Below are 15,154 nucleotides of genomic sequence, written 5' to 3'. Positions count from 1 at the left end.
CTGAGTTCGAGGCCAGCCTGATCTACAGAGGGAGTTCAAGGACAGCCAGGGCTACACGGAGAAACCCTGTCTTGAAAACCAAAACCAAAACCAAAAAACAAACAGAAGTTTTTTGTGTTTGGAGTTAATCCCAGCACTCGTCATCAAAGCCCCATCCGGACACTCAGTCTCATGTCTTCCTTGTCCTCAGATCTCCGTCCTGAAGCCTTTGAGGGTGACACCTATGGCACCTCACAATCACATGCGAGAACTGAGAGCCAGTCACCCTTCCACCTGTGCCCTGCCCGGAGGTGGCTGCACACAGCGACTCCAGCAACGCTTGAGTCATCCATGGGTCTGGTGGTTTATTGCTTCTGATCTCCTGAGTCTCATTTGCCTTCACTTTAGGACAGCATCCACTTCTCTGAGGGAGAGGTTCCCTCCTCTCCTATATCTGGTGAAAGCCTCCCTCTGAGTCCTCCAATCCCTCTCTCACACTGGAGGATTAAATCCCTGGAGTTACAGATGGCTGTGAGCTGCCACGTGGGTGCTGGGAACCAAACTTGGGTCCTCTGAGAGAGCAGTGCACTGCTCTTACCCACGGAGCTATCTCTCCAGCCTCTCAATATAATATTTTTAGTATGACACCTTACATTTATTCTCTGAGTCTTCATGAGTACAATATCCTGGATGGATACGGACTCAAGGCAAGCTGGCAACAGTCATTGTTCCTGGGGTGGGTCCCCTTCAAGCTGGACCAGAGTTGGGATCTAATTGTGCAAGGCATTTGACACACCCACACACCTGTGGAGGAAAATGGTCCTCAGATAACCCAATCAGCCATGTTTCATACCACATGACACCAAACAGGCACTGGCTAGTTAGGATTGGTCTCTTGAATAAAGCTCAGTGAAATCATTAGCTATTTAGTAATCTATGATGTGGCCAAAGGAGAAAAATAAGATTGACTAACCCTGCCCTCTTTTATTAAAAAGACCAACACATGAATTATTGGGGCTGGAGAGATGGGGCAGCCATTAACAACATCAAGAGTTCAATTCCCAGTTCCCCCATGGCAGCTCATCACAACCACCTTTAATTCTAGCTACAGAGGATCTGATGCCCTCTTCCAACATCCCTAGGCACCAGGCATGCATGTAGTACACAGACATGCATGCAGTCAAATACTCAGAACTATGAAGAGAGAGTCAGAAAGAAGAGAGAAACACACACACACACACACACACACACACACACACACACACGGTGGGCAGACACACAGGGTGGGGAGGAGTGTAAGAGTGGGGAGAAGAAAAGAGGGAGATGGGGAGGAGGGAATTTAATTTAATTCAGGATGCAGGTTCTGTTCCCAGAGACTACATGGTGGCTCATGACCATCTGTTTAATTCCAGCTCCAGGGAATCTGGTGCTATCTTCTAGTCTTCTCAGATAGCTTCATACATCTGTCTCTGTGTCTCTCTTCCTCTCTCTGTCTGTCTCTGTCTCTGTCTCTCTTTCTCTCTCTGTCTGTCTCTGTCTCTGTCTCTCTTTCTCTCTCTCTCTCTTTCTCTCTCTCTCTCTCTCTCTCGCACACACACACACAGAGACATATTCATAAATAAAAATAAAATAAATCTTTAAGAATGCTGAATATGATAATTTTTTTAATTTGTGAGTTTGGGGCCAGATTTACGGCTCTAGGCTGTACACAGTTCCTCCTGTGGCACAGGCCTTTAATCCAATCACAAAGCCATCAGTCACTCTCACAGCATTCGTGCCACTATTGTACCCATGAAGACTCAGAGAATAAACTTAAGGTATCACACTAAAAATATTATATTGAGAAGCTGGAGAAATTGCTCAGTGGGTAAGAGCAGTGCACTGCTCTCTCAGAGGACCCAAGTTTGTCCCAGTACCCACATGGCAGCTCACAGCCATCTGTAACTCCAGTTGCAGGGAACTAATGCCACCTTCTGGCCACCACAGGCACTGTATACACATACATATGCACATGCACATGCACACATACAGGCAAAACACCGATAAATATAAAATAAAAATTATTTAAAAGCCATACTAAATGTGACAGTAAGCCTGAATTCTATAGCACAGTGGCATGCACCTGTCAGTCATCCCATCACATGGGAGGTGCAAGTAGAAAGATCAGGAGTTCAAGACCATCCTTGACTATATGAAACTCAAAACTGAGGCCAACCTAGGCTCTGTGAGGCCATCTCTACAAATCAATGAATGACAAAAACACAGCCAGCCCTCGTAGTGAAGACCTACTACCTCAGGTGTGGAGAGAATGAAGCAACAGGATTTTTAATTCAAAGCCCGTGGTGGCTTCAGAGTGTGTTCAAGGTTCCAGTCAGTCTGGACAACCTACTGAGGAATGTCTAGAATTAAAGTGTCTTTAAAAGTATCCTGTGAGGTTGACAAGATGGCTCAGCAGGTAGAAGTCCTTGCCACACAAGCCCGACTTCCTGAATCAACTCCTAGAGCCTACGTAAAGGGAGGAGAGAAACATCTTCATGAAGTGGTCCTCTGACAATGCTGTACACAAATACATCACACACACACACACACACACACACACACACACACACACACACACACACAGTGATAGTAACTTTTAAAAAAGGGCTATGGACGTATCTCGGCAGTAGGGCTTACCTAAATCCTACCAGTGAGGGGCAGGAGGTATTGGCTCAGTGGTAGAGATTTTGCCTAGAATCCTTGTGTAAGGAGCTGGAGCCATGATTTGGGGTTAAAGCACTTGCCTGGTCTGGTAAACCCTGGGATCAATTGATAGCACTAACTTTAAAAGCAGGAAAACCATAATGGAAATCTGCATGTGATGGTATTCTCCCACAATCCCAGCACTCAGGAGTCTGAGGCATCAGAATCATGATTTTGTGTGCCTTTTTTTTTTTCCGGAGCTGGGGACCGAACCCAGGGCCTCTACCACTGAGCTAAATCCCCAACTGTCAGAATCATGATTTTGAGACCAGCCTGTCCTATATGATGAAACCCCATCTCATGAGGATGTGGAGGAAGGAAAACCCAAAATACTGATCTGTCATAGTATTTGGAATTCTTATAAATTTTGATCCTTTAAAACAGCTTCCCACTAACCACGGTTGTTTTCCTCCTCCTCCTCCTCCTCCTCCTCCTCCTCCTCCTCCTCCTCTTCCTCCTCCTCCTCCTCCTCCTCCTCCTCCTCCCACGTTGCTGAGGCTAGCCTTTGCAGAGTGCCAGGATGACAGACATGTTCCACCATGCCTACGTCCCTCAAATCCTTGTATAGCCACTCAGAAAATGTGATGGTCACAGAAGCCATGGGGACCTAGTTCCTTCATGCCTCCCACGAAGTCTATTAGCAAGGTGTAGCCCTTTGCCCTCCTCTATCCCTCTTCCCTAAACACAGGCAGAAACACAGTGGAGGAGCCAGCAGTGGTCTTTATTGACCGCCCATCCCCAGGATCAGTCCCTCTTGCCCATGGTCTTCTTGATCCAGTTAGTGTAGCGACAGATTTTGGTGTAGACTCCGGGTTTCTCAGGTTTCCCACAGGGGTCTGAGCCCCACGAGGTGATGCCTTGGAGCACCCCGTTGCACACCAGAGGACCTCCCGAGTCGCCCTGAACAAAGGCAGAAGTTCATTTGCCTTAATATGCCCACATTTCTTTTTCTTCTGCCCCCAACATTTAAAACTCTGGACTACATCTTGCTATCTAGTGCAGTACATGGAGATCGGAGGTCGGTGCACAGGGGGCTGTTCGCTCCTTTGACAAGGAGGGTCCTGGGAATCAAACTCAGATCGTTGGGTTTGAATATCAAACCGCTTTACCTGCTGAGCTATCTTGCACTGAACCCCATCAGCACTTAATTTTTGAGATATAGCCTAGGTACCTCAAACTCTCTGTGTAGCTAAGATTGACCCTGAATTTCTGATCCTCCTGCCTCCACCTTCTAAGTACTGGGATGGCAGGTGTGCACCACCACGCCCAGTTTCTGCATCGCTGGCGGTGGACCCTGTAGTTTTGTGTGTAAGTATACCCTAACAACTGAGCCACATCTCCTGGTCCTGAAACCAATTCTTCCATAGGGTGGAATGAATGCTTGGTTTCTGATAGGAAATGGGATAAGATGTGGTGGTCCAGGGGGAGAAAGTGGAGTTTCCAGTGCAGAGAAGAGTGCTAAAGGTGATGTTCAAATTCCTGAGCAATGAGAAAAGAAAGTCAAGAATCCAAAGGGTAATTCATAGAGAGGACACAAGGCCTTCCTTCTAAAAGGGAACTTAGATAATGACTCCAGATGGGGAGCACAGGGGAAGGCACAGGATCCTCATAGAGACAGATGGAAAGATACCTCATTCATGCACAGAACCAATCCCTAAGGGGCAATGGTGAGGCTCTTCCTGAAACAGATCATTGTCTCTAAGTCAGGCAGACCTGTCAGTGAGGGGAATGACAACAGCCTTGGCCAATGAGGAAGAAAGATCTGCCTTTCAGGGGTCTAATCATTGGTGATGTGGGTGGAGCCTCCATGAAAGGGTCAAAGCCAGAAGAAGTCCTGTGGACACAGATGCATGGCAGTTGACAGGGAAGAGAATATTGTATATGTGGGGGAAAGAAATCCCAGGAGGGCAGGATGGGAATTGAGAGATTTGGAAGTCAGATTCCTCTTCCTGGCCCACTGAGAAGGCAATGCTGGTCCCCAAGGACGCAATGACAGAAGGAAGCCTCCCTGGGGAACCCGGTGTCAGAAAGCAGACCAGTTCAAGGAGCCATCAGTGTAGTGAAGCATTGCCTAATCCTTAGCCTCAGATGGTCCTCCATACCCTCTGCCACCTCTTCACAGCCTGTCCTTAGACAGGACAAGACAAGGATTGTGCACGGCAAGGCTCCTGAGATGCCAACCTCACCTCTGGGAGTAGCTCACTCTCTCTGACCTCTGCCAGGATGGCACAATGTCCCTATGTCCTACATCTTTGGGGTCACCCCCATCCACACCAAGCTGCGAGGGGGCAGTTTCAGAGGTTGCTCACCTGGCACGTGTCGGCCCCGTTGCTGCTGCCAGCACAGACCATACCCTCGGTGATCTTCCCTGGGTAGGCTCTCTCACACTTGTTCTGGGAGTAGATTTTCACTTCTGCACAGTTGAGGGTGTTTGGAAAGTTCTCTGAGAAGGAAGAGGCAAGAACAGGAACCTTTTCTCGCCATCTCATCCACACCAGAGCTCCCTCTGTCCCTTGGCTGGACATTCCACAGGCCCTTGGCTTCCCAGACCAGTGCACCTTTCTCTGTCTAGACAGGAGCCCTTGAGTCTTACCTTCCATTTCTTGCCTTTAGTAAAATTTAAATCTGGGGGCAGATGATGGAGGGGGATATTGGAACACCTCTCTGTGACATGCCCCTGCTCTCCTCCCAGATTTCTTGTCACTAGCCCACCAGGTTCTTAATTTAGTCTATATTCTCCTTTTCCTAAATGTAATATTCTCCTAGAAGTCCTTCCTGACCACTCTAATTAAAGTACATCTGTCTGTCCTCATTGGGTTGGGGGGGGGCAGAGAGATGGGGTAGAGAGAGAGAGGAGAGAGACAGAGAGAGAGAGAGAGACAGAGACAGAGACAGAGACAGAGACAGAGACAGACAGAGACAGAGACAGAGAGAGAAGAGGAAAGAAGAGCAAGAAGTAGAGGAGGAAGAGGAGGAAGAGGAGGAAGAGGAGGAGGAAGAGGAGGAGGAGGAGGAGGAGGAGGAGGAGGAGGGAGGATATAGAATTCAAGCCTCCACGCATCCTAGGCAGACACTGAATCACTGAACTGCATCCTAATCCTCTTTTTCATTAAATTTGGTCTCTTTCAAGGTGCTCTCACGTAGCCAAGGTTAGCTTCCAACTCTCTGATGAGCTAAGTGAGCCTGAACTCCTGATCCTCCAGCCTCCACTACCCAAGTGTTGGAGTCATAACTGTGTATAATCCATTATACTTTTGATTTTGGGACATGACTCTCATTAAACTGCTTAGACTGACCTTGACTGGGATCCTCCTGCCTCAGCCTCCTGGTGCCTGATGATAGTCTGTGCTAACTCCCAGGATTCTGTATCCTTTTACCCTCCACAGCTTTCCTCTTGCCTCTACCCATTACTCTACAGTACGTACATTGGTTTGTTGTCTGTTTCACCCAACTAGGGTGAGCTCCAGCAAATCTTCGCTTTTGCTCAGGGCTTTATGTTTGCTCCCATGTTGACTACAGTATCTTGGGAACACTGGGTGTTTAATAAATATTAATGACTTGCTATGGGTGTGGCACAGAGGTGGAGCCCTTGCCTAGACTCCCCCAAGAGGGCCTGGGGGCACAGCTCAGTGATAGAGCACCTGCCTAGCAAGAACAAGGCCCTCAGCTCAATCTCTAACACTGACAAAAAAAATTAATGATGGGAATTACAGTTAACTTTGCTCTTAATCCCCTCTGAGGAGAAGATGAGGGAAAAACCCAGAATCTTTCTGCTCACAATCTCATGTGACCCTCACAGATGCTCTTTGAAGAGGTCTGGGTGCACTCATTCACTTTCTCATTCATTCATTCACGGGGGGGGATTTACAAAGCATTTCCAGGGTCCCAGCGAACTTCCAAGCACATAGAACACATCATCAAGAGAACACAGGGCTGGAAGTGGCGGCGGACACCTTTAACCCTGACACTTGGGAGGCAGAGGTAGGAGGATCCCTGGGCGTTCAAAGCCAGACTTGTCTACATTGTTCCAGGACAGCCAGGGCTACACAATAGAGAGACCCTGTGTCAAAAAAAAATCAATCAAACAAACAAAAAAACTCAGACTGAGGTCTGGAGATATGCTCAGTGGTTAAGAGCACCCAGGCTCTGCTCCCGGTACCCACATGGTGATTTAAAACCATCTATCACACCAGTTTCAGAACTTCAGGTACTCCATCGATGGAGTGCACACACACCCATGCAGGCAAACACTCACACACATAAAAGAAAAATAAAAACCCTAAGAAAGGAAACAGATGAGTCTTGGACAGGTATCTCAGTGAGTCAAACCTTAAGTCTGAAGGCCTGATTTTTATTCTCAGGACATCAGGGTGGGAGGAGAGAACTAAGTCCCTTAGGTTGTCCCCAACCTCCACCTATGCACTGTGAAACACACACATGCACATACACAATGCAATAAAACTGAAGGAAACAGAACCCTCGTGGGGCTTATTGCCAATTGGATGCTGACTCCCTGGACCTGTCTGGAGAAAGTGAGGCTGGGGGATGGAAAGGGGCTGCCCCGGGCTGATGGAAAGATCCTTGCACTCCTCAGTCTGCATTTCCAAGCCATGCTGTCTCAGTAGAAGTCGAGGCATGTAGGGACCTGACTGCTGGCGTGGCCAATGCCTGGAGGGCCCCATTGTTTCTCTGAGCTGAGTCCCACTTGTTCTCACTATGAAGTTATGAGCAGAGGAACATTCTAAATATGCCAAAGTCCCAAAGGGACTAACGTTTGGCTCATGAATAAGAAGGGAGTCTGGATCCCTTTGGATCCTGGAGGCTGGGTGATGATGAAGGGTCTGGACCCCAGGGTGTAGGAAGGGACAGGGCCAGACGGAAGCTTGTGCCCAAGTTTGCTAGAACGTTTCTATAAAGCTCTATACAGTGGAAGTGCATACAAGATAAAGGAAAGGTTTTTCCTTCCTTTGAATTCTGCTTAACACTAACAACCTGTTTAATCTCTTTCTCATTATCATCTAGCATTCAAGGTTTTTAACATGGGCTCTGGTTGAGTGTGTGTGTGTGTGTGTGTGTGTGTGTGTGTGTGTTCAGTGATTAACCAATGGTGTTGATCCTCAAGTTGGAGTCTTCTTTGTTTTTTTGAGCCAGTATTTCCAATTGGCCTGTAACTCAGCAATTCAGCTAGGCTGTCTGGCCAAAGAGTTTCCATTTGTTTATCTAACTCCTTAGAGCAGTGGTCACAAATGCACACCATCGGCTGCTGAGACGGCTCAGCAGGTAAAGGGGCTTGCTGCCAAGCCTCGCAACCTGAGTTCCACCCCCAGGACCCGAAGGGTGGAAGGAAACAACTGATTCCTACAGACTGTCCTCTGACCTTTGCATGCATGCTAGGGCATGCATGCGTACACATGCTCATACATACACAAACACACAAATAAATAGATATAACTTAAAAAAACCAAACAGCACCCAGATGTCTGTATTGAGACAGGGTTTGTCATTGAACCTGGATCTTTAGGCTACACTGGCTGAATGATGAACCCTGGAACCCATCTTTCTCCATCTCCCAGCTTTGGGGTTACTAGTGCATGCTGCCACATGTGGCTTTAACATGGGTGCTGGGGAGCTGAACTCAAAGTCCTCACAGTTGCTCAGCAAATGCTTTACTTACAGCATCGCCCCTCCCAAAGCATTTCTTCCCCTTCCCCATAAAACTTAATGTGATCACTTTTCTCTTTCATTATCTTCTCTTAGGGAGTGTGTAGGTCAGGGTATTTTGGGGTGGGGGGTGCAGACTGCAATGGCTTGGGACCCACTGGAGTGACTGCCTTCTTTTCACCCTCTTAGGTAGGGGCCCAGCTCTTTACCTTGAGGGCTGGTGACAGTGCCCCAGCCTGATATGATGCACTTCTGGCCAACTTTGGGACACAGATTGGCCAGCTCGATGGGCTTCACTTTGTCCCCGAGGTTTGCTGAGTTCTGCAGTCGAATGAGCATTATGTCATGGCTGTGATCCTCTGGGTTGCTACTGTTGAAGCAAGGATGCTGGATAGACCGAGCCACCTGGATCTCTTGCTCGGGCTCATCTCTTTTCTGAAGGCTGTGATCACCCAGACGCACGGAGTACTTGCTGCACAAGGAGGGGTGGGGGGTGAGAGGTGGCGATGAGCGTTGGAACCCAGGCAGGAGGCCTAGCCTGACTGCCTCAGACGCAGCAGTCCTCCTTAGCCCTCCTCCCTCAGATCCAAGTCTCTCATTTCCTCCTCCTCAAACAGCCCTCAGCCTCTTCCCTCCAGATCCACCCATCTGTGCCGAGTCCTCCACGCACTCTTTTTTGCAGTGGGCTGCAGTTAGGACCCATCTGTCTCCGACCAGGACACCCCCGCAGACCAGTCTCTCGCCCTGGAACAAGGCTGTCTGCCAAGGTTGGGAGTGGGGTTTACACTCCTGACCTTCCAGGATCTTGGAGCCCTGAGCTCTGGTGAGTCCTGCATCAGGAAGGAGAAGGGTGGCTCGCCACCCGCGATGTCAGAGCCCCAGCCAGGAAAGCCACTGTGGGTTCAAATGGACACACGGGCCAGTTCCTCTGTGTACCATCTGTTTTGACTTCAACAGATGAGGTCCCAGCATCCATTGGAACATGACCACGTGGCCACACATGTAAGCTCATTGAGACCTGAGAATAATCAACACTAGGCACAGACCCCCCCCCCCACCATGCGTCTAGGTGAGTTCTTATCCATCCGCACACTCAAATTCAGCCCCTTGTCTAACAGGCAACGAGGTCTCTTCGGCAGCCATGCACCTATGGGAAACTCAACACACACACCCCGCTCCCCGCCATGTGTTGTTATTTCTACTCACTCCCAAAAAAGCCCCCCAGTCCCCAAGACCACCGCACGGCATCCACGTACCCACGTGTCAGCAGGAACCACTCAGAGTCCAGTAATCCCTACCCCACTGAAGGCCCTGGGTGGTGGTACCTGTTCCCCTCACCTGCCCACGCTCCCATTAGCAGAAACAGAAGGATCCACGTCTGGATTGCACAGGGTGGGGGGCGTCCCATGGTGGACCCTGAAGAAGAGGGTGGAACTGAGAGGAAGTCCCGAGGGAGGAGCCTGAGATCTTGTTGTCTGGGGAACTGGGGGAAGGAGGTGTTTCCGGAGCTGTCTTGAGTCTTGCTGGAGGATGGAGCTGGGGTCTGAGGAAGCTGGGGCAGAGCTCTAGACTTCCCGAATTTTAGTGTAGGGGAGAGCTTGCTGGTGGGAATCCCGACATTTTAAAGGAAGGAGTTCTGACCCACTCGTGGGATTGGAGAGAAAGATCTGAGGCTGTGACTCCAACGTCCTGGGGAGGAGGGAGTTTAGAAGACCCGCTCGAAGATCCTGAGAGAAAGAATGTGAGATCCTGGGCTCACGGAAGGGGAAAGTCCCTGCGCCTGAGGTCCATGTCTGGGGACTTCTGCGCCTCACCTTCCAGAATGCAGGGGGCGGGGTCACTCGGACTCGGTGGAAGCGGCCCCCGGACTTCCCTTCGGTGTGTCAGGTACAAGATTTTGCTGCCTTTTAACTAGGAAGCCCCGCCTACGGCTCCTCCCTCTGCCCGCACCTTGGTGCGGTGCCTCTGAACCCGCAAACACTCGAGGAGGGAGCAGGGGCTGGAGTGAATTTAGAAGGAGGGGCTGGCGGATCGGAAGCCGAGGTGAGGACTAGAGGGGCAGTGCACCGCACCCTGAGTAGAAAAGAAAGAGATAGGTCGGAGGGTGGCAGCTGGAATCTGGGCTCCTGGGCCTGAGAGGGGAGGGCTGATATTTGGATATCTTGGTCTGAGAGAGGAGGGACAGGGGCCCGAATCTGAGAGAGGAAAGTGGAAGCCTGAATCCCTGAGTCCGAGGAAAGTGAGTTGGGGTTTGAATACATCATCTGAACCCCTGGATCTAAGGGAGGAGCGCTAAGATCTAGACTCCTGAGTCTGAGGGTGGAGGTTGAATCTGAAGGAGGACTCGGGTGTTCCCCAGGGATTGAAGGAGCAGGGGGCTGTGATTAAGTTCTCTGTCCTTCATGAAGACGGGCTTGGAACTGAGTTTTGTGGAAATTGGGAAAGACCTGCATTCTGGTTGGGGACTTTGAGGGTGGATCAGTAACCAGCTGGGTAGGCAGGTTAGGGTGAGGCTGTAACCTGGTTTCCCCTTCCTCCCAGGGCGGCGGGCCCAGCCCTGGCTGAAGTCCCAAGGTGCTGCAATAATCTTGTTGTTAAGGTTAGAGCAAAGGTTCGGCTGGTGCAGGTTCCTTCATTTACCCTTTCCTCCCCACCTGTGCGCGCCCTTTATCCCACATTACAGGCGACAGGAAGTCATCGTTCCTATAGTTTATTCTGGTTCATCTGGTGGCTCTGGAGAGATCAATGCCCCCATCATCCTCTCTCAAGAGTCAAACCCACGACACCCAGGGCAGAACACAGAGCCGTCCAAGGTCCACGTGCGCGGAGTAAGCGCAGTCCTAACATCCCTCCGAGTGGGGACAAATGGGATGGACTCCAGAGAAGTAATCCTATTTGGGTGAAATTTGAAGGGGTGCAATAGCTATTTAGAGAAAGATATTTCTTGGCAGTGATCCCGAGGGTTGGGCTATTCCAGAGAATGGTGATTAAAATCATGTAGTATGGGCCAGGAGCAAAGGAGGCGTGTCTCAGTTTTTTTTGAGGGGGCGTGGTCGTATCATTGATTTGCTTGGGAGTAGAACCCAAGAGGGAAGATGTAAGTGGGTGGAGTCTTTGGGCGGAGCCTAAGGAGTGACTCTGAGGGTCAGAGTCTGAGGAGTGGAGTTTCTGAGGGAGTTTTGACACACATCAGAGAAGCTGGGGCTGTGGACTCCTGCAGGGTCTTCTTGTTCTACATCCATCTTCCTCTCCAGTCTGTCTTTAGCGTGGACTCAAATAAGCTTGTTGGTATGATTGTATTTTTCCACGGTGTTTTCAATCCAGTCCAGGTAGTGGAAGACGCTGGTGTAGACAGCAGGTCTCTGGGGTCTGGAACAAGGCTCAGATCCCCCAGACACTATTCCTGCTAAGGTTCCTTTGCACACCAGTGGTCCCCCAGAGTCACCCTATACATGGTGAAGAACAGAGGTGTTAGCTGGGTTTATTCATGAGAATGGAAGCTTCCTCCTGAGAAAACCTCCTGTTTCTTGCTGTCAATACCCAGGAGGCCTGGTGTATAATCAATCTCTTCTCCCCCAGATCCAGGAATAAAAGCTCAGAGATCTTATCTCCCACCCCAGCATGCAGCATCCTGGGCTCCCAGAAACCCCCAGGACTCATCCTGGATCCCTAGGTCCTGGGATCTGTAGTTCCAGCCATCTCCTATCCTGAGGTCTAGAAAACTGCTTCCACCCTCCTGCAGGGGATGGCTCACCTGGCAAGAGCCTCGGCCACCCTCCCACAGGCCAGCACACAGCATCTTCTCAGAGATGTGTCCTGGGTATGCCCAGCGGCAGAGCTTGTTGTCCAGGATGCTAATGTTGGCGCATTGCAGTGTCATTGGAAACTGGACTGTTGGGGGAGAAGGATGGAGGATGTTCCCAGAATCCCAGGCAGCACCCCTAAGAACCTTCCCTGCAGCCCTTCTTTCCTCAGGACTCCCACAGAGTCACTGGGCCAAGACTCAGAGATGGCATCCCAGACAGTCAGCCCAGGGCTGGAAAAAGAATAGATGGACAAAGCAGGGGAGAAGACCAAAGGGGAGAGAGGCAGTGAAGCAGGAGTGTGTGTGTGTGTGTGTGTGTGTGTGTGTGTGTGTGTCACAGGAGTGGGGTGCATAAAGACCAGGAAGGGAGATAAACATCCCTGAGGTGAAAACCACTACCAGAGGCAAATTGCAAGGCAGACATGAAGAGAAAAGGGTTGAGAGATGTTTACAGGAACTGGACAGCATAGTGGGGTACATGGTCTCTTGCAGAAATCCCTGGAGTGTAGCGTCTACTGCTACTCTGGGATGAACCTGTGTTATTGATTCTGGCACGTTAGTGCTACTTTGAGAGTGTGAGCACCTCTTTTTCCCATATGTATATGTGTATGTGTATATGTATAAATGTACATAATGCTGTATAGACCAAGTTGACTTCAAATTCCTAGAGGTCTGCCTCTGCCAACCAAATCTGGGGATGAAAAACACGAACCACCACATCCTGTCCTGAATCTTCTGTCTGTATATGCACATGTGGAGGTGGGGGGTGTACACAGAGGCAAAGGAGGCCATCAGGTCCCCTGCTGTTTCACTCTGTGAAACATTCCCTTGACCCAAGGTCTCTCCCTGAACCTGGAGCTCGGCGGGGAGCTAACAAGTCCTAGAGAGGAGGCCTTTGGGAAGGGAAGAGGGGGAGGATGGGATGAAGGGGAAGAAGAAAAGGAGAGGGAGAGACAGAGAACAGAGGAGAGGTGGTAGGAGATGAGCAAGGGTTAAGGGCAAACTCATACTTTTGGAGCTTGACACACTGCCCCAGCCAGAGATAAGGCACTGGGTGCCCACAGATGGCAGGCTCTGGCTGAGGTTGAGGGGTTGCACAGCTGGGCTCAGCCGGACCTTCCGAGGTAGCCGGATCAGCATAATATCATCATTGTGGTCATTGGCAGAGAGATCCGGATTGAACCCAGGATGGGGGAAGAAGTCTGTGACCAGAAGCAGCTTCTCAGGGCCCTCCCACTGCCAGAGATGATGTTCCCCGAGGCGAACCCATAGGTACCTGTGAGGACAGACTTCGGAGATCAGGCTGGGGACAGGGAGCTCTGTCCACCCAAGGTCCTGTAGGCCCCTCCACAGCCACACACCCAAGACTTTGCTCCTTGTACTTTTCAAAATCAGTCATCTTCTTGCCCTTCCCACCTGGGGCCTCAGTGGTGACCTGGGTCCACTGGAACCTTGTGGATGCTGAGGAACCCCACCTACCACACAAAACAACCCCGCCTCTGCTCCCACAGGTCTGGTGGCTTCTGTGGGAGTGGCTTTAAGTACTTTTAACGTGTGTGTGGAGAGGGGTGGGATATAGATAACTCCCAAGTTTTCCAAAAGGCCTAAAAGCCACTTCTACCTGTAATATCCTTTTATTGCCCAGGTTCTAACAAGGTTCCCTTGTTAAGCAAACTTACTCTGGTCTAGTTCATGCTATGGGCAGTTGGAGACTTTCTATGGTCTCCAGGTCCCCTAGTTTCCAACTTTCGATAGGAAGCATCAGGGTGATGATTGAAAACTTGGTGTTTGAGGAGTATGGGGTGTTATTTCTGTGTCTACACCTCACCGACACCCTGGGGACGGGGAAACTAGCCCCTTCATCCATCTAGCCCCCATGACTCTTCCTCCCTCTCCACCACCCTGTTATCTTGAAGGCTAAATCAAAATATCACCCTTACAGCCCAAGATGGTGCCCGTCTTGGAAGGGTGCATGTTGGGAAATTCCTAGAGAGAAAATTGGCATAGCCTAGGTGACCTTGACTGGAGAAAATGTGGAGAGGATTCTTTGGCCTCACAGTATCCAGGACCCTAGGACAACCGGAATCAGGATCCCAGATTGCTAAGAGTCTAACACTACATTGTCTATGCCTCTGGGGTTCTGAGAAGTTCAACTCAGGGGACTAAGTCCATACCCCTCACATCCTACATCTTATTTTGTCAGAAAGTCCAAGATTTTTGTCCAGTGGTTGTGAAAGCCCGTCATCCTAACATGGAGGAGTAGGAGTTAAGAGTTTGTTAGGAAAACAGGAGTTCAAGGCCACCTTTCGCTACATAGCAGGTTCAAGAACAGCCTGGGCTATTCAAAACCCCGTCTCAAAAAAAACTCCAGGATTTTAAGATGGTCTGCATTAAATAGCATACTAGGGCTCGAAGATTCTAGAATCCCAATGTTCTAGGACAATAAGACAAGAGTGTTACAGATCTAGTACCCGTATAAACATTTGATTGTGGATTAAGCATCCACAGTTCAGAGCCATCTTGGTCCACAAGACTTTGCAATGGTGTGATTCTGGGATATTAAACTGGCCAGATTTTACATGTTCATCAGTCCACTCCAAACACTGTGGCTGGAAATCTAGTAATTTCTGACTACAGGCTTCTAGAATGTTCCTTTCCTCCATTCCTTCCTCTCTATCCTTCTTTCTTTGTTCCTTCTGTCACATCACTCTTCCCTCCTCTCATTTATATTCCCTCCATCACTCTTTCCTTCCCTTTCCTTTTTTCTCGCTTTTGTTTTTTGTTTCTTGTTTTCCTTGAGACAGAGTTGCATGTGTCCCAGCTGGCCTAGAACCCTATGTCACTGAGGATAATCTTGAATTTCTGATTGGGCCAGGATGTCTATAACCCCAGCACTCTGGGAAGGCAAATGTCTGTAGATCTCTGTTCCAGGTCGGTCTGGTCCACATTGCAAGTTCCAGGATAGCC

General features: G+C 49.7%; 2 protein-coding genes and 1 long non-coding RNA gene across 11 annotated transcripts in view; 1 reads left to right on the top strand and 2 right to left on the bottom strand.

The window, feature by feature from the left end:
• Positions 1–3,421: 3,421 nt before the first annotated feature.
• Positions 3,422–10,406, bottom strand: Klk8 (kallikrein related-peptidase 8). Of its 7 annotated transcripts, none has more exons than XM_087555292.1 (7): positions 10,197–10,314; positions 10,028–10,109; positions 9,721–9,798; positions 9,053–9,212; positions 8,592–8,854; positions 5,031–5,164; positions 3,422–3,621 (listed from the first exon to the last, which is right to left on the bottom strand). In XM_087555292.1, exons 3-7 carry the CDS (start codon positions 9,788–9,790, stop codon positions 3,466–3,468), a joined length of 783 nt encoding a protein of 260 aa, XP_087411418.1. In that variant the 5' UTR covers positions 9,791–9,798; positions 10,028–10,109; positions 10,197–10,314; the 3' UTR covers positions 3,422–3,465. The 7 variants fall into 7 exon arrangements, with proteins under 7 accessions (XP_087411418.1, XP_087411422.1, XP_087411415.1 ...); XM_087555296.1 differs by having other exon boundaries at positions 10,024–10,109; positions 10,197–10,311; XM_087555289.1 differs by lacking the exon at positions 10,028–10,109 and having other exon boundaries at positions 10,197–10,406.
• Positions 9,887–15,154, top strand: part of LOC148007341 (uncharacterized) — a 17,994-nt gene continuing 12,726 nt past the window's right edge. Inside the window, exon 1 of one of the 2 annotated variants that reach the window (XR_015646355.1) lies at positions 9,887–10,269. This is a non-coding gene — a long non-coding RNA (uncharacterized LOC148007341). Of the gene's footprint in view, positions 10,270–10,321; positions 10,426–15,154 lie in introns of those variants that run through there. The other variant, XR_015646357.1, reaches the window with a different exon arrangement.
• Klk9 (kallikrein related-peptidase 9) overlaps positions 11,077–15,154 on the bottom strand; it is a 5,323-nt gene continuing 1,245 nt past the window's right edge. The window contains exons 4-6 of one of the 2 annotated variants that reach the window (XM_087654383.1): positions 13,198–13,463; positions 12,137–12,273; positions 11,077–11,828 (exon numbers count right to left, since the gene is read on the bottom strand). In XM_087654383.1, the coding sequence (XP_087510509.1) occupies positions 11,655–11,828; positions 12,137–12,273; positions 13,198–13,463 (577 nt within the window). In that variant the 3' untranslated portion in view covers positions 11,077–11,654. The remainder of the gene's footprint in view (positions 11,829–12,136; positions 12,274–13,197; positions 13,464–15,154) is intronic. The other variant, NM_001106253.1, reaches the window with a different exon arrangement.

Source organism: Rattus norvegicus, chromosome 1 (genome assembly GCF_021556685.1).
Source record: "Rattus norvegicus strain SHRSP/BbbUtx chromosome 1, alternate assembly SHRSP_T2T, whole genome shotgun sequence".
NCBI classification, from domain to species: Eukaryota; Metazoa; Chordata; class Mammalia; order Rodentia; family Muridae; genus Rattus; species Rattus norvegicus.
This window is presented reverse-complemented; position numbering and strand designations above follow the sequence as displayed.